Consider the following 25,675-nt stretch of genomic DNA (forward strand, 5'->3'; position numbering starts at 1 on the left):
AAATCTTTCTGCATGACAGAGTCCTAGATGTAGAGTTGCAATGTAAAACAGTGGGTTTGCATTTCATGTAAAGGGTATTTCCATATTACACTCCCTCAAATTTAGTCCCACCAGATTATTTGTTCTGCAAATCAGTTGTAGGAAAATTATGTGTTGACTTAATTTCCATTTCCCAAAGTACCAGTGACCTTTGTCACCTTTTATATGTCATTGGCCATTTCACTTCCATGAATTTCCTGTTCATATTCTGTCCTTTCATACTGGAGTATTTGACTTTTCGTTAGAGATTTTTAGTCATTCTCACTGTACAGTGACTACCAGTCCTTTGTCTGTTACAAGTGTTGTCATATAGATTTGAGGAAAAGTATGTAAGCCTATATGCATGACTCAATATTTTCTACTATGGCAGCATATTATTATGTTTTCTATTAGATCTACTTTTCTTTAAACGTATGCCAATTATCTAGAGGTTTTCTATGAGAAATTCTATGGTATATATTCCCTTATAATTCCCCAGGCATCAATGTTTTAATTTATTTTTAAAATAAATTATGCTTTAGGCTGATGAATGCTTTGTCATATGATGTGAATGGTGGTCCCCTTGACCAATAAGACAAGTATGTGTTTTCTCACCGGAGCACTTTGGTGATAAAGTGCTTTCCAGATGTGCAGTTTTCAGGAATGCCTTCAGATTGCTTTCATTGAATCCACCAATTTTCCATAAAACTTATGTAATTTTTGTATTCTGCTCATTGTTACTGATTATGTCAGTCACAGTGAGCCTAGGTTTAAAGAAAATGACATCTGTATCATTTTTTGTTTCATGGTAAAGGATTGAAAGTTTACATATAAGTATTATGGGAGGAACTAGGAAATAGGCTCCTAAGGAAGAGACAAATGATGAGACATGCTCATTTAAACCGTTGTACAGTATATTGCAATATAGTAATCTCTAATTCAGTCTGTGTTCTACAAACACATTGAATTTCACAATCTATCTGCAAGTAGCTAGGTGATGCTGTGTCTTGTTTTACAGGAATATGTAGATATAGATGTGTATATAGATATAGATAAGATCTGTCGGTAGATTCAGGTTCATTTGGAATGAATGAAAATTCAGTAAGTCCCTTTAGAGTACAGGTTACATATTTTCTTAATATACAATTGAGAACTTAAAATGTTATCAAAGGCTGAGTATGAGAGTGAAAATAATCAGGCGACTATTTTTTAAGTTGGAAGAGAAAGAGATATATGTCATGAAATCAAAGATTTTCACCAATACCTCAATTTTAAAATAGGAAGCAGGTAACTAAATATTGTAGTCATATTTATAATTCCACAAACATTCTGCTGGCAAATGAGTTAAAATGGATGAAGGCACATGGCTTGCCATGGCTTTAGTTAAGTAGTGATGCTGACGTTGGATGCACAGTAAAAACCAAAAAGATTTAGTGGTCTCACAAATGAAATGAGGGGGTGAAACTTTTTATATAATTCCAATTATTGAACAGTTCCTGTAGCAGGGAAAAACTATAAAATTCTGCACCAAAAGGAAGTTAAAAATTCTAACTATCATTTGGATGCTATGAGTAGACTTATTGTTTTTGGGTCTATGCCCAACATGTGAAACACAGTTAAATTCAATCATTTCTTTTCAGTATAACTTTTGAATTAAAATAGTAAGTTTAAATACGTACCCATATAATTTTATTATTATTTTATTTTTCACCAATTTTTCCCTTGGCATGACATACTTCTATCTCAGTTAGAAAATCCCTTGAAAATGAATTTTGATCTGAGATGCTAAATTGTGAGGAGTCATTTTGTCACAAGAGGATGGGAACCTTATCATAACTCTTTCTTGCTGGAATAAAAACTGGAGGAGTTCCCTCTATGTGGTGTACCTGCTTCAGGACCCAAATATAGCTACTCATTTTTCCTCTTGTCTCCTGTTTTAGCAAACTTCCAGTAACAAAACAGACAACATTTTGTGATGACAAACACAGCAGATGCCACACAGGCCAGCAGGAATCCAATCACATCCAAAGAGTGGTACTGGAACCAGGTGAGGTCATGGACGGCTGGCCGCAGGTGCTTGGCTCCTTTGTGGCGCATGACAAACTCGATCCAGAAGACTGCTCGGTCTAGTGGCTTCACTGGCTGATCATGTTGAATGGTTGATAACCACATCATCTTCTCTTTGTACCTGAAGGAAAAGCAAATAGATGCCAATTTATAAAATGAGCTAGAAAAGATAAATATGTGAAATTTTCTTGTAGATGGTAACACTGAGTGCCACATTCTCCACAGAGTGGAAGAAAATTAGATTATTTTCTCCTGAAGTGATTACTGAGATCTTAGCTTATGGGTTAGAATTTGTTAAATCCATAGAATTTCAAGCCATAGAGAAAAGAGACAAAATGGGAGAGCACAAGAGTTTGTAGTGTGAAGAATGGAATGAGTTAAGTCCCAAAGGAAAAAAAGGAAGAAAAGGAAATCTATGATTTGTGTGTTCAAAGTTTGAATTATCTAGTGAGGAATTAGTAATAGCCCTGGTGGACCAGTTTTAAAATGCTGTCATAATCCAGAGATCGCAGGTAAATTTATGCTGAGGTTCAGAGACATGTCCAGGCAGGGCTGATGTTACGTGAGTGAAATAGTGGTTGAAAGTGTGTACGTGAATTGCCTCAGTTTGATTCCTGATTCTGACTCTTAACCTTGCTGCCTGATTTTTATTCTTTCTGTTCCTCAGTTTTTCATGGTTATATGGAATGGATAGGGATAGTACCCTATCTGATTATTTTGAGGAATATTGTATTGATTCTTAGAGGTATTCTTAGACTCTCGGTAAATGTCTGCTATTGTTGTTGTTGTTTTTCTTGTTAGTTATTTTACAATCTGGAGAATATTCAACAGTTCACTTTTAGGCTTTGCAGTTACATTTGTTTCTACAATTGTTAAAATCATCATGGACTAATAAACAAGGAAAACAGACAAATAAGGAGGTATGGCTCATGGAGTCTGAATCATAAAGTGCTGTAGCATGGCGCTGTAGCAAATTCCCTTGTGGTCCAGTGGTTAAGAATCCATCTGGCAATGTAGGGGATGTGGGTTCAAGCTCTGGTTGGGGAACTAGGATTCCACATGCCATGGTGCAACTAAGCCCAAACACCACAACCAGATAGTTGGTGGGCTGCAACTAATGAGCCTGTGTGCTGTGAAGCCTGCAGGCCACAACTAGAGAGAAGCCCACACACTGCAATGAAGAGCTCTCATTCCGCCAGGAAAGATTCCGAGTCTTGCAACTAAGACCCAAGGCAGTCAATAAATAAATAAATAAATAAATATTTTAAAAAAATGGAGTTAACTTCTCTCCATGTTCTATTAAAAAAAAGGGGGGGAGCACTGGGTTTCTGAGAGGAGGGCAGTAACCCAGAAACATTTTTGTAATACAGTAGGGAGCCACTGAAATGTTACAGTTACTTTATATGTGTTTAAAGGACTTAATATAATGTGTAGTGTATCACGAACATTCAGTATATGGCAATTAATAAGCTATCTTCATTTGTTTGACACCAGCTTTACATTATTGAAATAATGTATAAAGATACTAGAGATGTACATTTATATAAAAACACTAAATGAAAGATGTTTCTTAAAAAAAAGAAGAAAATGTACTTCTTATGCCACACATTTAGGACAACAGCTGTTCTAAAATTAAAATTAAATAACACTGCTTATAAAACACAAATTGCACTGTGCTATTATTACCAACACACTCTCAAAATGTTTTCTTTACAAAGTCATTATGAAACAAAAGGGGCAAATATATACATCATATTGTGATATTAATAGTAATTGTATTACTGAGATTCATGTCTAAACTTAAATGATTTGGAAACCAAATATTTGTTTAAATATTTATTTATTTATAATTTACTTTTATAGACTGTACCGGGTCTTAGTTGCGGCATGCTGTGGGATCTAGTTCCCTCACCAGGGATCGAAGCTTGGCCTCCTGCCTTGGGAGCACGGAGTCTTACACACTGGACCAGGGAAGTCCCTGGGAACCACATATTTTTGGTTTCAAAAAATTTGGCTTTTCCACAGGAATATCCCAACATATTTCTTCCAAATAACACAAAAGAAGCACAACCAAAAGAACTCAGAATATACTTACAGTTAGAGGTAGGATGTACATAGTTGCAATTGAGTAGATTAGAAAGTTCTAGTTGTTTACCACTTATCAGTGATGGGATCAAAATATTATTACAGACATGCAGATATAGAGAGTAATCTATTGGTTACCAGGTTTGGGGGGAGTAGAAATACATCGGTTGGAGAGTAGGAGGCAAAAAGTACTGGGAACAACATAAGCTAAAGGATGTGCTGTACAACACTGGGAACATAGCCATTATTTTGTAATAATTTTTACTGGAAAATAACCTTTAAAATTGTGTAAAAACTTTTTTAAAGAGAAGGAATATCCCAACATACCCCTTCCAAGTCAATAAGGTTTAAATTTTACAACTCTTCCAAATAAGACAAAAATGATCACAATTGAAAAACCTAAGAATATACCTACATTTATAAGTACCATCTGCACAGTCAAAACTGCGTAATTAGAAGGTGTTAGCTGTTTACCATCTATCAGTGATGGGGTCATGAGTATTCCTATAACATTCATGGTTCCCTACTTTAACTTTGTTCTCCATGCTTCCTCTTAATCCTTCTATGACCATTTCAGTGATCCTTCTCATTCTAATGATTAGGTCTTTCAAAATTTCTCCACTATCTTTAAACCACTGACAAATCTTTCCCCTCAAACCATGAAAAACATCTTAACGTGACACTCACAATAGGTTACTGCGGACTGTTTTCAAAGCATTGAGCAAATCTTACGCCTCACTGTGCTTATGCGAAGACTCACTGCTGCCTCCCTGGCCTTCGGATGAGAACTTCTCTAGAAATAGGAGCTAGTAAAAAATTATACTCACGAAGGATTGTTAATGACTTCCTTCAATGCAGCAAGGAAATCGACTCTTGTCATTGTTTCCAAATCCAACCTGACAGCTGCTCCCTTGGCCTTCATCTGAGCAATGTTATGAGGTTGATCAGCAAACAAAGGAAGGCCCACCATAGGGATCCCGTGGTAGATGGCCTCATAAATGCCGTTGCTTCCACCATGAGTTACAAAAGCTTTGGTTTTTGGATGACCTAGGATTGAGTGAATTTCAATAAAATTGTTCCTTTTAAGTCTTGGAAATAAAATGAGAAATGGGCATTATAAGGCAACTGAAAGAAGCAGTGTCTTTTTGGTAACAGATTATTGCACATATGAAATTGCTTTTAAATTGCTCTCAGAACTCAGAGAAGAGACTGCTATGCCTGCTGACAGGGTAAGTGAAGACTTCATGCAATAAGTGTTGTGGCACTTGAACTTCACAAATGAGTCCAGGATTGGCAAGTGGACAACTGCAAAGAACATTTGGGGTAAAAGAAACCACGTCTCTTTTACAAAAAATGGGCCTGAGGAGGGCATGTCAGAAATACATTTTCTTAAAGAAATTGTGAAGTCATTTTGTGTGATAAGCAGGGTGTCAGGGGAAAAGAAGGGTAATGGTGGTGGCATTGGAAGCAGAAGAAGGAAAAGCTATATTTTATCATGAAGTATTTTATCACTTCATGATTGTGGATTTGTTCTTACAGAAAATGGAGAGTCCCTGGTAATAAAAGGGAGCTGTTACTTTTAGTAGCATTTACCATACCCCTGCAGAGGGGAAAAGATAGGTATAAGGAAAGAATCCAGAGGCAGAGCAACAATCCAGGAAGTGATTGAGAAGTTCACTGTGGGAAGTAATAACAGCCGAAATAAAGATTCTGGCCATGAGGGATGTGACCATGCCAACTGTTAGTCATTCTTATTTTATCCCCTAGCATAGGAAATAAAAATAAAGTAGTAAAGTTTTCTTTTCGAGTGTTACAATACTTGCTTGATGAGTTTGTTTCCTACTGAAGTACTATCACTCTGCTCAGCTGTTTCTCACGTTTTCAGTATTTGTTCTGCCAAGTCTTACCGAGAAGGTCATTCTGGGGGATCCACTTATACAGCCGAGTATTGGGCCCTAGGGTGTCTGGTTTCTTGCCATCGTATCTCCACAGAACCTGTTAGGGTAAAGGAAACACCTTATCCATGAGTTCAACTTCAAAGTTACAGCATTAGAATTCTAAAGAGATCAAAATACATCTCATTACATGTCTTGCACATGAGTAGTAAGGGAATGAGGACAAGACACCTTAAGTGATGGTAACTATTAATACACTGACATAAATAGGAATACGTACTTTTGATGTACCCATGATGTGCACATGATGGCATAGACAAATGAGATTTTCAGTGATCTACTGAAATACTGAAAACATTCTTAGATGGTCTTATTTTGATTCCAAGAAGACAGTGACAGATTACAAATGATCTACACATTTATTTGCTTTATTTTAGGTACTAGGTATCGTTTTCAAATTTAATATTCACTGATTTATTTCTTCTTGCCTGTTATAGAAGGGAGTTTCTTATATTCACTCATCAATATAACAAGTTATTTTATTAGAATTTCACATTTTGATTGCAAAGAGGACAATGCATGCAATCAGCCACTTAAGAGAAATAAATATTTCTGCTTTTTTATAATTTATTAACAATAAGTTAATTAGTGCTGCCTAGGAAGTGTAACTTCATTTAGATTAAAGTTTTAAGCACGACCTCAGACAACAGTGGCAACTGGAATTTTTTTATGTGAATCCAGAGTATTACTACTATTACTAGGCTTGAAAATGTTTTACATTCAGAAAAGAAGAGCAGGTGGGTAATTTGTGAATGACAATAAGGCTGCTGAAAATGTTCCAAATTGCAATGCTAAAATTTATTCACCTGACCCTGAAGACTTCAACAATGAAGCACAAAGCATTGATAGCATTGATTAATGTGGTCTCTAGGTCTAATACTGAAATAAGGCATTTCAATTTTGGAACTCTAGGCAATTGTTATGAACTGGATTATAATTTACTAGTGTTTAGCTTCTCTTGACTGTGTGATCAAATGTAAAGTAACTTTAGTTTCTCAGCAAAATACTAGCATAGGTATTTAGGAGACGAGTATAATATCAGATAGCAAACTAAAAAATTAGTTTACAAATATCCCAAGACCCAAGAGGTATTTAATATATTAGAAAATAAGTTACTACTCAATTTTATGGAGAAAGAGGCAGCGGAGTCTTTTCCATGCCAGTCTTGCTTATGCTTGACTCCTTCTTAAAGTTTCTCTCCTTCCTCAATCAAGAGGAGTAATGTGATAGGTTAGAAGCAGAGTCCTTTAAGAGCTAGACTGTACAGTGCACAGGGTTCACCTTAAGGGCAGGACCTCATCTTTACCCTTTCTCTTCTAGCTTCCTGCTTCAGACTTTGCCATGTCCAGTCAACCAGAGAGGCTGATGTTTCTCTCTCTCTAAATCATTCTGGCTGGATGGGTATCTGGAAACAGACTGGGGAGTCCTGGCCATCCTTTCTGTGAATAGCACCCTGAAAAGCACACTGAATAAGGCTGTTGCAAAATTTAGGGGATGTAAAAGGGGCCAGGATTACCTGGCAAATATAACCTGCAAGAAGCACTCTTGATTTTTATCAATATTGTGTAACATTATTGCATGACTACATTTACTGTTAAAATCTAACTCCTGAGAACATCCGTATGTGTATCATTTCTTCAGGAGTCTTTAAAGGAAAAGGAGCAAATGACAAGGCAGAGTTTGGTGATTTCTTTTCCTGTTATTTCCTTTCTGTTATTACAATACAATTATAATAACAACATTCACACTGCATCTCTTAAATATTGTTCTTTTTGATTACAATGTTAATCTAAAATTAATATTGATCAGAGACACTCCCTGTACTACTTTAGCTCCTGCCATGTGTATTTTGGTTTTTATATATATCTGAGATAAGTTGGAGCTATCATAGTAGTTTACCTTCCTGATAGAAAATATCTAAAATCAGACCTTTTATAGAGTTTAACAGATTCATTAAATAGTTGTCCACTCAAGTTACTGTGTGTACCTTTTGTGGAATCTGGGCAAGGGCTGATGCAATCGTATTGGCTCTTTCTTCTGTCATGTTACTGACCATTGACCCCAAAGAAAACACCACAATACCATTTTTTCCAGAGCTCTGCACAAACTCTTCCATTTCCTGTGAAAAAAGAATTTGCCCCATCACGAAAGAGCGACAGCATAACAAACATTATTGAAGGGATTTCTACAAGCAACTAAAGAGAGAAAATCAGATATAGTCTGGAATTACTAAAGTAGTGGTTGTTGTTTTTTTAAAAATATTATGGTAAAATACACGTAACATAAAATTTGCTGTCAATCATTCCGAAGTGTATAGTATAGTAGTATTAAGTATATTCACATTGTGCCACCAATCTCCAGAACTTTTTCATCTTGCAAAACTGGAATTCTATGCTCATTAAGAAACTCTAGTTTCCTCTCTCCCTAACCCCTGGCAACCCTCATTCTACTCTGTTTCCACAAATTGACGAGTCCCGGTATTTCTTACAAGTTTAATTGTACAGTATTTGTCTTTTTTGTGACTGGCTTATTTCAATCAGCTTAAGGGTCATTTATGTTGTGACATGTGAGAATTTCCTTTTAAAGGTTGAGTAATATTCCATTGTTTGTATATCTGACATTTCCTTTAATGCTTTATCTGTTGATAGACACTTGGGTGCTTCAACCTCTTTGCTCCTGTGAGTGGAGCGCTTATGTACATATTGTCCAAATATCTCATTGGATCCTCATTTCAATTCTTTTGGATATATACCCAGAAGAGGAATTGCTGGGCCATATGGATAGACAGGTTTTATATTAGAAAGTGTGCATTACTCTTACATACTGTATAGTTAGTTTATAGAATGATTTCTCTCCCTCCCTGCCACCCCGCCCTATGTTTCTTGAACATGCTAAATTCACATCTTGGACTTTGGTCGGTTGCGTTATTAAATATTCAACACTGAAAAATTATTATTAAATTTTTTGAGGAAACGCCTTTGTTTTCAGTAAGGACTTTTTGTTTGTTTGTTTGTTTCAACAGACCTCATCCCCGAGGTCCTAGGGAAGAAAATGGGTGATATGAGGTCAATTTCTTCTATTATGTATATTTGTGCAAATGTGTTTGTGTATAAGCAGGAAATGAGACAGAGCCAGTACACAGTAGTGATGAGGAGATCCTGCTAAACAATATTATATTGTCTTCATCAATCATGTTATTAACTACTAACACAGATTCTTGGAAGGAAGCTACACTGCAGGGTTTAACTCACATTTAAATCTTTATTATTACTGGTCTACAAAATCATTTATTTATTCCAGACAGACTTTCTTGAGAATTATTTTAGATTAGTCATGGGTATTTCATTTCCATGACGGTTAGCTCTAGGAAAAATTTATGATTTCAATCATTTTATGTGTATCATTCACTCAGCTCTGTAATCCTTATTCCTTACCTTAAATTTTGCCATAATTTCCCAAACTCTCTCTCTAAATTACTAATCACTGACATTGAGGAGTCTGGTATTGTAGTTTGGAAGTTCTGTGAAACAGTGAGTCTTATTTATAACCCAGAAATATACTTGTATATTTACATATTTGAGCAACCATATTGCTGGGTTAGTTTATGTATGACACAGTTTGTCCTGAAGTCATTTTGTAAAATATTATTGATGTCACAGTAGCATGTGCTATACCCAACTGCTATGAAGGACCCTCATTATCACTAACTGAGTCCACCAGGGAGCACTTGCCCCACAGTCGGAGAGGTACCCCAGGGCTTGCTGCAGCAGAGATCTGGTCACATTTTGAATAGTTCACTTCAAGTTAAATAAAGCTCCTGGTGAATCTGTATTTGCCTGGAATTGCTTCTGAATTATTTTGTTGTGTATTCTTTGATCCTTTCTAATTAAAAAAATTTTTACTTGCTATAACAGAATAAGTCCACATTGCTCAATGTTTGCTATTAGAAATGTAGAGAAGCAAAATTTTCCTGAATATCTGGTCAAAACCATATACTCATCTTTTCTTATTTCTTTTTTCTGTTTTAAATGCATTATTCCTTTCTCTCTGGAGAATAACGACCCAACTCTTCCATCATAAAATGTATACTTTCTGATCTAATTATTGTGTATAATTTTGCAAAACTATTTTTTAACAGAAACGAGTAAAGAGGGAATTTTGCAAACATTAACTTTGAAGACTATATTTGAAGGGTATTTTTCAAAAGTATGGTTTCAACCTCTTGATACCAGTCTTAATGTTAAGGTCACTGAACTTTCTTAAGGCTCACATGATATATCCAGGTAATGTTTGTATTTCCAGGGACATGTAGTAACATTCCAAGTTACTTGTCTTCAGTGTTTTGTCTCATTGGCTTGCTATCCAAAGCTGCTTCTTTTGTGCTGTTAAAGATGCATCCATTTAGTATTATTGTAATCCATCCTATCTCTACAAATTAATCACTGATGTGGACTGGTTCATTTCATTCTCTGCATCTTTATGAGAATAATATAAGCTCATGCAAGAAAATATGCAAAAGTATGAAAAACTATATAAAAGGAAATAAGATTTACTAAAACTCTGCATCCAGAGATATTCTCAGTTTCAAATTCATATGCTTTCAGAAAAGGTTGAAATATATTTGACATATAACATTATGTAAATTTTGGTTTATAATGTGATGATGTGATACATTTATATATTGTAATATGATTGCTATTTTAATGATGGTTTGAACTTCCATAATATCATATAATAATAATTTCTTTTTTATGTGGCTGGATAAAGAAACATCTAGCCTCTTAGCAAGTATGATGATTATAATAAAATATTTCTGTCTGTATTCACTATTCTATATCTTAGCTTTCTAGGACTTATTTACTAAGAGATGCAATTTTGTATCCTTAAGCAACATCTCTCCTATTCTCCCACCACTCAGCCCCTGGTAACCACCATACTACTCTCTGTTATTATGAGTTTGGCACTTTTAGATTCCACATATAAGTGATATCATACAATATTTGTCTTTGTCTTTTCAAAAAGATAAAAAAGTTGAAAACCTTTAGCTAGACTAACCAAGAAAAAAAAGACTCAAATAAATAAAATTAGAAATGAACTGATATATAAAATACATAAGATCCTAAGAGACTACTATGAATAATCACATACTAACAACTTACATACCTGAGAAGAATGCTTAGCTTCTTAGAAACACAACCTATCGAGACTGAGTCAGGAAGAAGTAGAAAATCTAAACAGTCATAATGAGTAAAGAGATTGAATCAGCAATCAAAAACATTCCAACCCACAAAACCTCGGGACTAGATGGCTCCACTGATGAATCCTATGAAACTTATAGAATAATTAATGCCAGTCCTTCAAAAAACCTTTAAAAATTAAAGAGGAGGGAGAGAATGTTACAAACTCGTTCTATGAGGTCAATGTTACCCGGATACCAAGTAGATAAGGACATTACAAGAAAAGAAAACTATAGGCCAATATATGGACTGAATGTGGAAGCAAACATTCTCAGCAAAATATCAGCAAGCCAAACTCAAGAACACATTAAAAGAATTATATACCAAGACCAAGGGTGATTTATCCCTGGGATGCAAGGATGGTTTAATGTATCCAAATTAATAATTGTAATACATTGCATTAATAAAATGAAATTTAAAATAACTCGATCATCTCAATAGATGTACAGGAAACATTTGACAAGCTACAACATTTTTTCATGATAAAAACCCTCAACATATTGGGTATAGAAAACACGTAACTCAATGTAATAAAGGACACATATGACAAACTCAAAGCTAACATTATACTCAACAGTGAAAATTTGAAAGCTTTTTCTCTAAGATCAAGAAGAAAACAAGGATTCCCACTCTCACAGTGAGTCAACATAGTACTAGAAGGTCTAGCTAGAGCAACTAGGCAAGACAAAGAAATAAAAGGTATCCTGAATAGAAAAGAAGTAAAATTTTCATTTTTGCAGAAGACATGATTTTTTGTACAGAAAATCTCACAGATTCAACCAAAAACCTGAACTAAGCAACAAATTCAGTAAAGTTGCAGGATACAAAATCAACATACAGAAATCAGTTCCATTTGTACATACTAAGAATGAAACATCTGAAAACACTGTCCCGTTCACAATAGCATCAAAAACAAGAAAATAACTAGAAATAAGTTTAACCAAAGAAGTGAAAGATCTGTACGGTGATAACTACAAGACTTTGTTGTAAGAAATAGAGGAAAAGGGTAGAAAGATGGTGGCAGAGTAGAAGGATGTGGTGTGTGTCTCTCTCCACAGATGCATCAGGAATACATCAATAGATGGAACAATTCTCACAGAAAACTGGCTGAAAACTAGCAGAAGACCTTGCACACTGAAAAGGACTATAAATATCCCAACATAACTGGGTAGGATGAAAAAAGAAAGGAAGAAGAGGAGGAGAAAAAAGGGAGGGGAACTGCATCCCAGTGTGAGAGAGCCAAAGTAGAGAAGAGATTCTCAAATTCAGGCGAAACCCTGACAGGGAAACCCCCTCTTCAATGGGGGCAGAAGGGAGGCATTTGGGGCAGTCCAAAGAGGGTGAAGCAGCTGATCTGTGGCAGACGGGAAAGAGTGAGAGACATATAGAAGGTCTGTGCCACGGCGCTGCATGCCCCGGACTGAGACATGTGTTCACAGATGTGCAGAGGTTCTGGGAGCTGGAGGAGCGTGGGGATCAGAGAACAGGCCAAGGGTGAGAACCATTGTTGGCTGTGGGGAGACAGACTGAGGGAATGGGAGGAAAGAAATCCGCAGCAGGGAATGCCTGCCAGGGAAAACTGGGGTGCCACGGTAACAGGGCATTACTGCTGAGTCACACACAGGGGGAGGAGCCATTATTGTGGCCACTCTCTCAGCTCCTGCGAGAAACAGTAAAGGAAGACCCCTCTGGGCCTGGCTGTCCAGTGCCAGTTGACAAGTAATAGAAAATGACCCTCAAGGGACAGCCCTAGCATACCTGCTGATGAGAGCCAAAAAGTGTCTGGCCGGGGTGGGCCATCTCTAGGGACATGCCTCTTACAGCCGTGCCCACCAGCTTCCCTGTGTAGTTGGCACCACCACCAGGGCTCCCACAATACAAGCAGGGTGTTACTGATGACTCATATGCAGGGCAAGGAGCCACTATTGTACCTTCTCTCTCCTCACACACCAGTGCCTACAGACGAACAATAAAGGAAGCTCCACTGGTTGTAGGGTAATACAAAAAGACCCCTGATGGCTGGCCTTCATGCAGCTTATGCCGGTCTCCAGGAAAGAGCCACACTAAGGCCAGACTTCCTACACTCATGGCCACCGGCATCCCTGCACATTTGGCATCACCCCTGGGGCTCCCGCAATCCAAGCAGGGTGCTACTTCTGAGTCACTCACAGGGAGAAGAGCCACTGTCATAGCCTCTCTCTCCCCACATGCTGGCACCTGCAGATGAACACTAAAGGAAGCCCTCACAGAGGCAGACCCAAGAACTCCAAAGCAGCCTCAGGACCAGCATCCTGTGGTTGGACCACACACAGAGGTGGGTAGAAAATCAAAGCTGAACACCAGGAACATGGGGACTAAGGAAGAGGCTCTAGAATCTTTCCATCAGCTATACAAGCTGCAGACTAAATCCCTGCAATCAGCTAGGTAGACTCTATGTCTTTGGAATATCTAAGTAGACAATGAATGCTCCCACAAATATAAAAGGTCTATCTCTGGCAGTTGTGGACTTTGGGAGCAAGCACATGCAGAAATTGGGCCTGATAAGAGTCAAAGTGGAAACCATAGGACTCATAGCAGGTCCAGAGCCCAACCCAGAGGCAGAGGAGGGCCTCTTGGGGAGGCGAAGGTGGCCTGTGGCTCAAGGTGTGTACAAGGGCTCAAGGTGTGTACAAGGACACTTATAGCTGAAACCCCAAGGAAACAGAATTATTATTATTAGTTCTATTGATTTGATCCATTCTGTTGGTTTTGGTTTTGTTTTCTAAACAGTTTTAGTCATGGGATTTTTGTGGTTTATAACATTTTTTTAAATTATATTTTTTATTTTTATTTTTATCATTATCCATTTCTATATATTTCTATTCCTAGTTGGCTTTTCTGTGGTTGAGTTCTTTTTGCTTATCTTTTTTTGTCTTCTTTATCTTTAATACATTTCTAATTTATTTTTTTTCTTTTTATATTTCCATTTATAATATGCTTTTCTGTTGCTCTGTGTTTCATCCCATTTTATTTTATTTTACTTTATTATCTTATGTTTTTAAACATTATTATCGATCTGCTCTGTTTCCTTGCTTTATTCTTCAGTTGACACACTGCTTTGGGTTTTGTTTTTAGGTTTTATCTTATCTTAGTTCCAATGCTAATTGTTAGATTTTGTTTTGGGGATCATCAGTCTATCTGGTTGTTCTTTTTGCCCTTTGTTATATTTGGTCCTTGTTTCTCTTTGGTCCCTGTTATATTTGGTCCTTGTTTTCCCAGTTTCTCTGGGGTTTTGTTTGTCATTTTTTTCCTCTTTCTTTTCTCTTCCTTTTAACATTTTTTTTTATATGTTTCCATTACTATGTTGCTCTTCTGTTTTTCTGTCTTCTTTCCCCTTTCTCTCTCTCTCTCTTTTTTAAAAGCCATTCTTGTTGGTTTGTTTTGTTTCTTTGCATCATTCTTCAGTTGGCACTCTGCTTTTGTTTTGTTTTTTTGGTTTTGAATTTTTGTTGGTTTTCTTTTTAATTTTCTGATTTCATTCTGAGGTTCTTTTGTCTGGTTGCTCTAGTGCTTTATGTTTTATTTGGTTCTGTTTTGTTTCTCTTGTGAGTGTATGTGTTTCCTGGTTTCAGTATTTGGCTGTTTGATTTAACTTTTTACCATGAGTCTGGGACTTAGTTAATCTTTTTTAATACCCTTTATTAATGGGACGAGGGACCTGTGGGGTCTTGATTCCTTGACCAGAAGTCAGGCCTGAGGCTCTGGGGAGGGAGCACAGAGTCTAGGATGCTGGACCACTAGAGAATCCATGGCCATAAGGAATATTAATCACAGACACCTGTCACAGAGGTCTCTATCAGAGTCTAAGACCCAGCTTTGCCTGACTGGCTGCAGCTGCCAGTGCTGGATGCCTCACACCAAACTACAAATAAGACAGGAGCACAAACACACCCATTAGTACACAGACTACGCAAAGTCATACTAAGCCCACAGATACCCCAAAACACACCACCTGACACAGACCTGCTCATCAGAGGGAAAAGACTCAAATCCATCCACCAGAATGGAGACACCAGTCCCTCCCATCAGGAAGCCTACTCAAAACACTGGACCAACCTCACCATAGTGGGCAGAGAACAGAAACAAGAGGAATTATGACTAGGCAGCCTAGGGAAAGAAGATCTCAAAAACTGTGTATTAGACAAAATGTGATAGCAGAGAAATATCTTCCAGGCAGATGAGCAAGATAAAAACCCACAAGACTAAATAAATGAAGAAGAAGTAGGCAAATAGAGTGAAAAAGAATTCAGAGTAATGATAGTAAAGATGATCCAAAATCTTGAAAACAAAATAGAGAAAATACAAGAAATGTTTAACAAGGACCTAGAAGAATTAAAGAGCAAACAAACAGTAATGAACAACACAATAACTGAACTTAAAAATACTCTAGATGGAATCAACAGCAGAATAACTGAGGCATAAGAATGAGTAACTGGGCTGGAAGATAGAATGATGGAAATAACTGCCACAGAGCAGTAAAAAGAAAAATGAATAAAAAGAATGGAGGACAGTCTCAGAAACCTTGGGGACAACATTAAGCACACTACCATTCGAATCATAGGCTTCCCAGAAGAAGAAGAAAAATAGAAAGGGTCTGAGAAAATTTTTGAAGAGATTATAGTTGAAAACTTCTCCAACATGGGAAAGGAAATAGTCAATCAAGTCCAAGAAGTGCAGAGAGTCCCATACAGAATAAACCCAAGGAGAAACATATTAAGGCACATATTAATCAAACTAATGAAAACTAAACACAAAGAAAAAATATTAAAAGCAGCAAGGGAACAACAAATAACATATAAGGGAAAACCCATAAGGATAACCCATAAGCTGATCTTTCTGCAGAAACTCTGCAGGTCAGAAGGGAGTGGCAGGATATATTTAAAGTCTCAAAAGAAAAAACCTACAGTCACGAATACGCTATTCAGCAAGAATCTCATTCAGATTTGACGGAGAAATCAAAAGCTTTACAGACAAGCAAAAGTTAAGAGAGTTCAGCACTACCAAACCGGCCTTACAACAATTGCTAAAAGTACTTCTCTAGGTAGGAAACACAAGAGAAGGAAAAGACCTACAAAAACAATCCCAAAACAATGAAGAAAATGGTAATAGAAACATGCATATCAATAATTACCATAAATGTAAATGGATTAAATGTTCCAACCAAAAGACACAGACTGGCTGAATGGATACAAAAACAAGACCCTTATATATGCTCTGTACAAGAAACCCACTTCAGACCTAGGGACACATACAGACTGGAAGTGAGGGGTTGGAAAAAGATATTCCATGCATATGGAAGTCAAAAGAAAGCTGGAATAGCAACGCTCATACCAGAAAAATTGGGATTAAAATAAAGACTATTACAAGAGACAAGGAATGACACTACATAATGATCAAGGGATCCATCCAAGAAGAACATATAACAATTGTAAATATTCTATGCCCCCAACATAGGAGCACCTGAATACATAAGGCAAATGCTAACAACCATAAAAGGGGATATTGACAGTATCACAATAATAGTAGGAGACTTTAACACCCCACTTATATCAATGGACAGGTCATCCAAGCAGAAAATAAATAAGGACACACAAGCTTTAAATGACACATTAGACCATCTCAACTTGATATTTATAAGACATTCCATCCAAAAACTGCAGAATGTACTTCCTTCTCAAGTGCACATGGAACATTCTCCAGGATAGATCACATCTTGGGTCACAAATTAAGCCTCGGTAAGTTTAAGAAAATTGAAATCATATCAAGCATCTTTTCCAACCACAATTCCATGAGACTAGATATCAATTACAGAAAAAAAGCTGTACAAAATACAAACGTATGGAGGCTAAACAATACACTACTAAACAAGCAAAAGATCACTGAAGAAATCGAAGAAGAAATTAAAAAAAATAATTAGAAACAATGACAATGAAAACGCAATCACCCCAAACCTATGGCATTCAGCACAAGCAGTTTTAAGAGGGAAATTTATGGGAATACAACCCTACCTCAAGAAACAAGAAAAATATGGAATAAACAACCTAACCATACACCTAAAACAATTAGAGAAAGAACAACAACAAAAAAATCCCCAAAGTTAGCAGAAGGAAAGATATCATAAAGATCAGATCAGAAATAAATGAAAAAGAAATGAAAGAAAAAAAAAAAGCAAAGACCAATAAAAGTAAAAGCTGGTTCTTTGAGAAGATAAACAAAATTGATAAACCATTAGCCAGACTCCTCAGGAAAAGAAAGGCAGAATACACAAATCAACAGAATTAGAAATGAAAAGGGAGAAGTAATAACTGGCACCACAGAAATGCAAAAGATCATGAAAGACGACTACAAGTAACTGTATGCCAATAAACTGGACAACCTGGAAGAAATGGATAAATTCTTAGAAAAGTACAATATTGCAAGCCTGAACCAGGAAGAAATAGAAAAAGTAAAGAGAGCAATCACAAGCACTGAAATTGAAACTGCGATTAATAATCTTCCAACAAACAAAAACCCAGGGCCAGATGGCTTCACAGGAGAATTCTATCAAACATTTCGAGAAGAGCTAACACCTATCCTTCTCAAACTCTTCCAAAATATAGCAGAAGGAGGAACACTCCCAAACTCATTCTACAAGGCCACCATCACCCTGACTACCAAAACCAGACAAAAATGTCCCCCCCAAACCAAAAAAAGAAAGTTACAGGCCAATATCACTGATGAAGAAAGATGCAAAAATCCTTAACAAAATATTAGCAAAGAATTTCCAGCAGCACATTAAAAAGATCATACACCATGATCAAGGGTTTATCCCAGGAATGCAAGGATTCTTCAATATATGCAAAGCAATCAATGTGATACACCATATTAACAAACTGAAGGATAAAAACCACATGATCAACTTAATAGATGCAGAAAAAGGTTTTGACAAAATTCAACATCCACTTAAGATACAAACTCTCCAGAAAGTGAGCATAGAAGGAAGTTACCTCAACATAATAAAAGCCATATATGACAAACCAACAGCCAACATCATTCTCAATGGTGAAAAACTGAAAGCATTCCCTCCAAGAAAAGGAATAAGACAAGGGTGCCCACTCTCACCACTATTATTCAACATAGTTTTGGAAGTTTTAGCCACAGAAATCAGAGAAGGAAAAGAAAGAAAAGGAATCCAAATTGGAAAAGAAGTAGGAAAATCGTCACTTTGCAGATGACATGATATTATACATAGAAAATTGTAAAGGTGCTATCAGAAAACAACTAGTGCTAATCGATGAATTTAGTAAAGTAGAAGGATACAAAATAAAGGCATAGAAATCTCTTGGATTCCTATACACTAACAATGAAAAATCAGAAAGAGAAATTAAGGAAACACTCCCATTTACCATTCCAATGAAAAGAATAAAATACCTAGGAATAAACCTGCCTAAGGAGGCAAAAGACTGTACAGTATGCAGAAAAGTATAAGACACTGATGAAAGAAATCAAAGATGACACAAACAGATGGAGAGACATACCATGTTCTTGGATTGGAAGAATCAACATTGTGAAAATGACTATACTACCCAAAGCAATCTACAGATTCAATGCAATCTCTATCAAATTATTAATGGCATTTTTCACAGAACCAGAACAAGAAATTTTACAATTTGTATGGAAACGCAAAAGACCCTGAATAGCCAAGTCAATCTTGAGAAGGAAAGACAGAGCTGGAAGAATCAGACTCCCTGACTTCAGACTATACTACAAGCATACAGTGATCAAGACAGTATGGTACTGGCACAAAAAGAGAAATATAGATCAATGGAACAGAATAGAGAGCCCAGAGATAAACCCATGCACCTACGGTCACCTTATCTTTGACAAAGGAGGCAAGAATATACAATGGAAAAAAGACAGCCTCTTCAATAAGTGGTGCATGTAAAAGAACATATTAGAACACTTCCTAACACAACAGACAAAAACTGAGTGTTTTAAAGATCTAAATGTAAGGCCAGACACTATAAAATTCATAGTAGGAAACATAGGCAGAACATTCGATGACATAAATCACAGCAAGATCCTTTTTGACCCACATCCTATAGTAATGGAAATGAAACCAAAAATAAACAAATGGCACATAGTGAAACTTAAAAGCTTTTGCACAGCAAAAAAACCCATAAACAAAATAGGAAGACAACCCTCAGGATGGGAGAAAATATTCACCAACATAGCAACCGACAAAGGATTAATCGCCAAAATATACAAGCAGCTCATGCAGCTCAATATCAAAAAAACAAACAATGTAATCCAAAAATGGGCAGAAGACCTAAGTAGACATTTCTCCAAAGGAGACTGGCAGATGATGAAGAGGCACACGAAAAGATGCTCAACATCACGAATTATTAGAGAAATGCAAATCAGAGCCACAATGAGCTATCACCTCACACCAGTCAGAATGGCCATCACCAAAAAATCTAGAAACAATAAATGCTGGAGAGGGTGTGAAGAAAAGGGAACCCTCCTGCACTGTTGGTGGGAATGTAAATTGGTACAGCCACTATGGAAAAAAGTATGCAGTTTCTTTAAAAATCTAAAAATAGAGCTACCATATGACCCAGCAATCCCACTACTGAGTATATACCCTGAGAAAACCATAATTCAAAAAGATATATGAACCGCAATGTTCACTGCAGCACTATTTACAATAGCCAGGACATGGAAGCAACCTAAATGCCCATCAACAGGTGGATGGATAAAGAAGATGTGGCACATATATACAATGGAATAATACTCAGCTATAAAAAGGAATGAAACTGAGTTATTTGTAGTGAAGTGGATGGATCTAGAGCCTATCTTACAAAGTGAAGTAAGCCAGAAGGTTAAAAACAAATACCATATGCTAATGCATGTATATGGAATCTAAAAAAATGGTACTGATGAACCAACTAGCAGGGCAAGAATAAAGATGCAGAAGTAGAGAATGGACTTGAGGACGGTGGAGGGAGGGGAAGCTGGGACAAAGTGAGAGAGTAACATTGGCATATATACACTACCAAATGTAAAATAGATATCTAGTGGGAAGCTGCTGCATAACACAGGGAGATCAACTCGATGATTGCTGATGACCTAGAGGGATAGGATAGGGAGGGTGGGAGGGAGATTCAAGAAGGAGGGGGTATGGGGACATATGTATAAATATAGCTGAATCACTTTGTTGTACAGCAGAAACAGGCACAACGGTATAAAGCAATAATACTCGAAATAAAAAAAAAGAAAAAAAAATAGAAGAAAATCCAAGTAAATGGAAAGTCATCCCGTGTTCATGGATCAGAATAATTAACATTGTTAAAATGATCACACTACCCAAAGCCAAAGGCATCACACCTCCCAGTTTCAAATTATATTGCAAAGCTGCAATATTTCAAAGAATATTTTACTAGCCAAAAAAGAGGCATATAGAGCAGTGGAATAGCATACAGGGTTTAGAATTAAAACCCTGAATGTACAGTCACCCAACATTCAACATGGGAGACAAGAACACCCAAGTGGGAAAGAATAGACACTTCTTTCTCCTCTGAGAAAACTGGACAAACATATGCTAAAAAATTAAAATGAAACCCCAATCTTACACCACTCACAAAAATAACTCAAAATGTATCAAAGACTTAAACATAAGACCACACATCATAAAACTCCTAAAAGAAAACAGAGGAATGAAGCTCCTCAGCATTGGTCTTGTAAATGAGTTTTTCAAAATGACATCAAAACCACAACAAAAGAAAAAATCAACAAATGGGACTACATCAAACAAAAGCTTCTGCACAACAAAAGAAACAGTCAATGAGATGAAAATGCAACCTACAGAATGGGAGAAAAGATTTGTAACCACATAGTGAATGAGGGGTTAATAGCCAGAATATATATGGAACTCATAAGACAAAAAAATTCAATTAAAGAATGCGCAGATGAACAAAATAGACATTTTCCAAAAAGATGTCCAAATGGCCACCAGGTATAGGAAAAGATGCTCAACATTACTAATCATCAGGGAAATGTATTTCAAAACCACAATGAACTATTACCTCAAACCTGTTAGAAAGTCTACAACCAAGAAGAGAAAAGTGTTGGTGAGAATGTGGAGAAAAGTGAATGCCTGTACACTGTCAGTGGGAATGTAAATTGGTGCAGCCCTTACAGAACACGGTATGAAGGTTCCTAAAAAAATTAAAAATAGATCTACTATATGATTCAGTAATTCCACTTCTGGGTATATTGCCAAAAGGAAATAAAAACAAGATATCAAAGAGATATGTGCTCCCATTTTTATTGCAGCACTATTCATAATAGCCAAAGGAAACAAATGCCCATCAATGGATGAATCATAAAAAAGATGTTTAATACACACACACACACACACACACACACACACACACACACACACACACATGCTCAGAATGGAATGTTATACACCCAGGAGAAAGAAGGAAATCTTGCCATTTTCAACAACATGAATGGACCTTGAAGACATTATACTAAAATTTGTGTTCTCATTCTAATCTTTATTCTACTCCTATAGTTAAATATGCATTATGATGTTTTGAAAATTGTAATTCCAGATTATATTCTCTTTTTAACTTTCAAGAAAATTGTGATCTTATTATATTTATTATTTCCCAACTAAACATTTTATTATGGCTGATTTAGTGTAGTTAAGCATCTTTGAGAAAACATACATTTATACATACATTCATTTATATTGTTGAAGAAGGGTCTTCATTTTAGCTACAGCACTGGTGAAGAGCCTCAAAATTTACAAAAAAATTTCAGCATTTCATCTTGCTCATCTGATTGTCAGACCCTTAAAACTTTTAATAGTAAAAAAATTAAATGTATTAAATTATATTTTATTAAATTAATTTTTATTAAATTATTTTTATTAAATTATTTTAAATTAATAAAACTTTAAAATTTACCTTTAAAGCACTCCATGGGATATCTACTCTTTAGGACTTTGCTAGAGAGTATAAGCTTGATGTTTAGCATATTCTTTTCAGTTAAATTTGGAATTAGATCCAGGTGGCTGGCACATGTAATGACATTAGCTAGTATGTTTTCTGAATCACCGAGTATGGTCCAGACACATCTAGATATTTCGTGTGTACTAACAAAGTTTTTCCACACAACAACAATATGAGGTTGGTCCTTTACTATGAGTAAGTGTGGTCATACCTCTATGAACACCGTATTCTACTTTTCACTCATTGTTGCCTGTATCTTGCAACAACCTGCTAAATGGTCTCCTTTCCACTCTTGCCCCTTTATAATCCAACCCAGTGACTGCATCTTGTGTTTCTTTTTATTTTTTAAAAATTATGTAAGCGTATCTCTTTCATTCTTAATCCTTTCAAAGTTCTTCCCAGTGCCCCTGTTAGAGGTTTCACACTCCTTATGAATGTCTGTTTCCAGCTTACCTCTCCAGCATGATTTGCCTCTTTATTCAGCCTCTTGCTGTTTACACTAAACTGGGACATCTTGGAAACTGTCAATAACCACCTGCTTTTCTTTTGCATCTTCCTCCACCTCTGCCCTATCCCTTCTGTTTATGCCTGAACATCCTTCAGATCTCACCTTAATTATCAACGATACTTTCTATATTCATGCTGGATATGTTTTCAGCATTGTGGTCTTTCCTTTTCATAGTACTTTGTACACACTTTTTATTACTTGTTTGTATTTTGTCTTTCCAGATAGAGTGTCAGGTGGCAGAAACTGTGTCTACACCATTTCTCTATATTAGCACTGACTTATGGAATATGCTATATATGTAATTATCATAATATAATATAATATAATTTATATAATCATATATACATTATTTATATAATAATATAATATAAATATAATTATCCTTTAATGAATGTCTGATGCTTTCTTATGTGTTGAGTAATGAAGCCATAATTTAACTGACATATTCTCAGTGTCCCAAATATGCTAGTTTATTCTGTAATGATAATGAAATTCAGATACTTGTGTTGGTATAGAAATACATGAGTTTCTAACTGGAATATCGCTTTATCCAGCTTCCCACATCTGACACTGTAATCAAACATTCTAAACAAGGAATACAGAATTATTCCTATTGAAAATGCAAAGTCAACAAAGCACAACAAAGAGGAGTAGGTGACCTTAGGCAGAGGTTTGGCAGGTTTGCAGTGGAGGCCTCCAACAAATTGAAAATTTGGTAGCAGTGGGCGCGGGAATGCAAAATCCCAATAGGTTCGAATGAGCCATATTTCAGCTTTCCCCATTGTCTCTGATAATGTAGTGGGTCTTCCTGTACGTGAAAAAGAAAACAACAACAACAACAACAAATGTTGGATCAAATGAGAATATTGCCATGTGTGTCTATTAGGTAATTTTTGTAAAGGAGCTTGGAATGATGCGGTCAAAGATGTTTGAATGCATCTGTTCTTTGATAAAGCAAACATATATGTATGTGTATAATATATAACATAACATAGTATAACGTACTATAGGATAACATACTACAGTATAACATGATATAGTAAACTATACTGTACTATAATATGGAAACTGAGCTACACAAGTAGAAACAATTTCTAAATGCTGCCTAGATACTTGTGCTATAAATATGTGTGTCAGTTCTTCAATCTACCTGTCTTCATTTTTCAAGACACTTTATGAGGTTTCTAGTGACTTTTTTTAAGTTCGAAGAAGTTTTGTAAGTTGTATAGATAATGGCTTGTAGAAGTTCTAAGTGTTTCAATTTGCAGTTTATGACTTCCTGATGTCCTATACTAGTAATGGGTTACAGAGTTCTACCTTACCCTATAATTGTTTCCATAATGTTTGTAAGATTGATGGGTGGTTTTATATTTTTATTTCACCCTTTCACTTATTTCAGACAAAATTCTGTGACTTTATACAAACTCACCTTCGAAGGAAATAGGAAAGCTAGGACTTAATGCTACCAAGTAAAAACATGACTTACCTAGTACTTCACTGTAAAACTGATTCCATTTCTTCTCATTAAAGGTCTGAAAGCAGAAGTCAAAATAAAGTACATATATCATATTTTTAACCCTCTCCATGAATGTCATTGGATCACTTAATTCTGAAAACATAACAGGTACATAGGATGGTGGGAAAGGAAGTCTTCCAGTATACTTTTCAATTGAATAGCCAGGTGAGGAGTAGAGACTGTACATGAAAGGTATTTTAAGTATCTCAGCCAGCAGCTCACCACAGGGTCCAACGGCATCTGCAAGAACGATATCAAACTTTGATTCCTGTAGTTTTGTCATAAGTTTCTTGTTGGAAACAACTTCTTTACAGTTCTTCATAAGCATATCAGAATATTCCCAAAATAAACTTTTCACTGTTGACAAATTGGTCCAAAAGGAACTTTTTGCTGCATGTGTCCATTTCCTGATAAAAAGCTCATTAAAATACTCAAGATCATCTTTAGTGAAAGATGCAGGGAAAATCTCAAATTTGATAGCAGATGGTTTGTTGGAATCGATAAGAAAGGAAACTGAAGATGTTAGAACAGTCACCTCATGACCCCTCGTGACAAGTTCATCCAGAATTGTCTTCATGTTCATCCAATGACTATATTCCATTGGCCACACCAGCACCTTCCCACAACTCCCAGAGCTAAAGTAGCAAGTCAGCTGTATTAGCGGCAGAAGTGAGAGCCATTTCACAGACATCTTGTTCATAGGCAATACTTCAAAAAAATACTATATCCTCTTGCTATTGTGCATGCTTACATCCAGAAGAAATCAATCAGGAAGTTAAATTATAACTCCTACACCTCAAGTAAATATATTCTATGAAGAGTCAGCAGCTGTGGACAGCAAGTCAAAGGGCAAAGTGTAGAACACTTCATGTTTATACAGTGTGTTTAATTATGTTTGTCAGCGATAATATCAAAAAGTCAAATACTTTGCACATGCAAATCATCTATATTATGTAAGAGAAAAGGCTAATGTAAAAAAAAAGCAAGTGAGAGGCTCTGTGTCTGCAGTCTCCTTGACACAGAATTAGAGATAAGGTGACATCAACAAGATGCAGGGTTAGGAGGTCCCAGCACTTGTATCCCCCTCCAAAATAACAAAAACAATAAATGAACAATTACAACCTGATGTAAATTGCTTTGGGAAAAAGTTCTGGATTACAATAAAAAAGCAGCAGAAACCGTGCAGATTGCAAAAACTGAGGGTGACTATGTAGAAAAGGGTGGGAAAGAGTTTACCTGGATCACCCCAT

General features: G+C 36.2%; 1 protein-coding gene across 2 annotated transcripts; it reads right to left on the reverse strand.

Annotated features, from left to right (window-relative positions):
- Nucleotides 1-1,702: 1,702 nt before the first annotated feature.
- LOC130849092 (UDP-glucuronosyltransferase 2B18-like) lies at nucleotides 1,703-25,125 on the reverse strand. 2 transcript variants are annotated; one of them, XM_057727703.1, is made up of 7 exons: nucleotides 24,648-24,682; nucleotides 24,396-24,441; nucleotides 23,569-23,717; nucleotides 8,113-8,244; nucleotides 6,078-6,165; nucleotides 4,998-5,217; nucleotides 1,703-2,206 (listed from the first exon to the last, which is right to left on the reverse strand). In XM_057727703.1, exons 1-7 carry the CDS (start codon nucleotides 24,663-24,665, stop codon nucleotides 1,927-1,929), a joined length of 933 nt encoding a protein of 310 aa, XP_057583686.1. In that variant the 5' UTR covers nucleotides 24,666-24,682; the 3' UTR covers nucleotides 1,703-1,926. The 2 variants fall into 2 exon arrangements, with proteins under 2 accessions (XP_057583686.1, XP_057583685.1); XM_057727702.1 differs by having other exon boundaries at nucleotides 24,396-25,125.
- Nucleotides 25,126-25,675: the final 550 nt, after the last annotated feature.

Source organism: Hippopotamus amphibius, chromosome 3 (assembly GCF_030028045.1).
Source record: "Hippopotamus amphibius kiboko isolate mHipAmp2 chromosome 3, mHipAmp2.hap2, whole genome shotgun sequence".
NCBI lineage: Eukaryota > Metazoa > Chordata > Mammalia > Artiodactyla > Hippopotamidae > Hippopotamus > Hippopotamus amphibius.

Bases quoted from the DNA above. Each gene is read 5' to 3' on its own strand.
- LOC130849092 (XM_057727702.1), bottom strand. From the start codon at position 25,125: ATGAACAAGATGTCTGTGAAATGGCTCTCACTTCTGCCGCTAATACAG. The intron at 23,718-24,395 runs GTAAGTCATGTT...TTTCACGTACAG, and splicing joins GTTTTACAGTGAAGTACTAG to GAAGACCCACTACATTATCA. The intron at 5,218-6,077 runs GTAAGACTTGGC...ACTCAATCCTAG, and splicing joins CCCCCAGAATGACCTTCTCG to GTCATCCAAAAACCAAAGCT.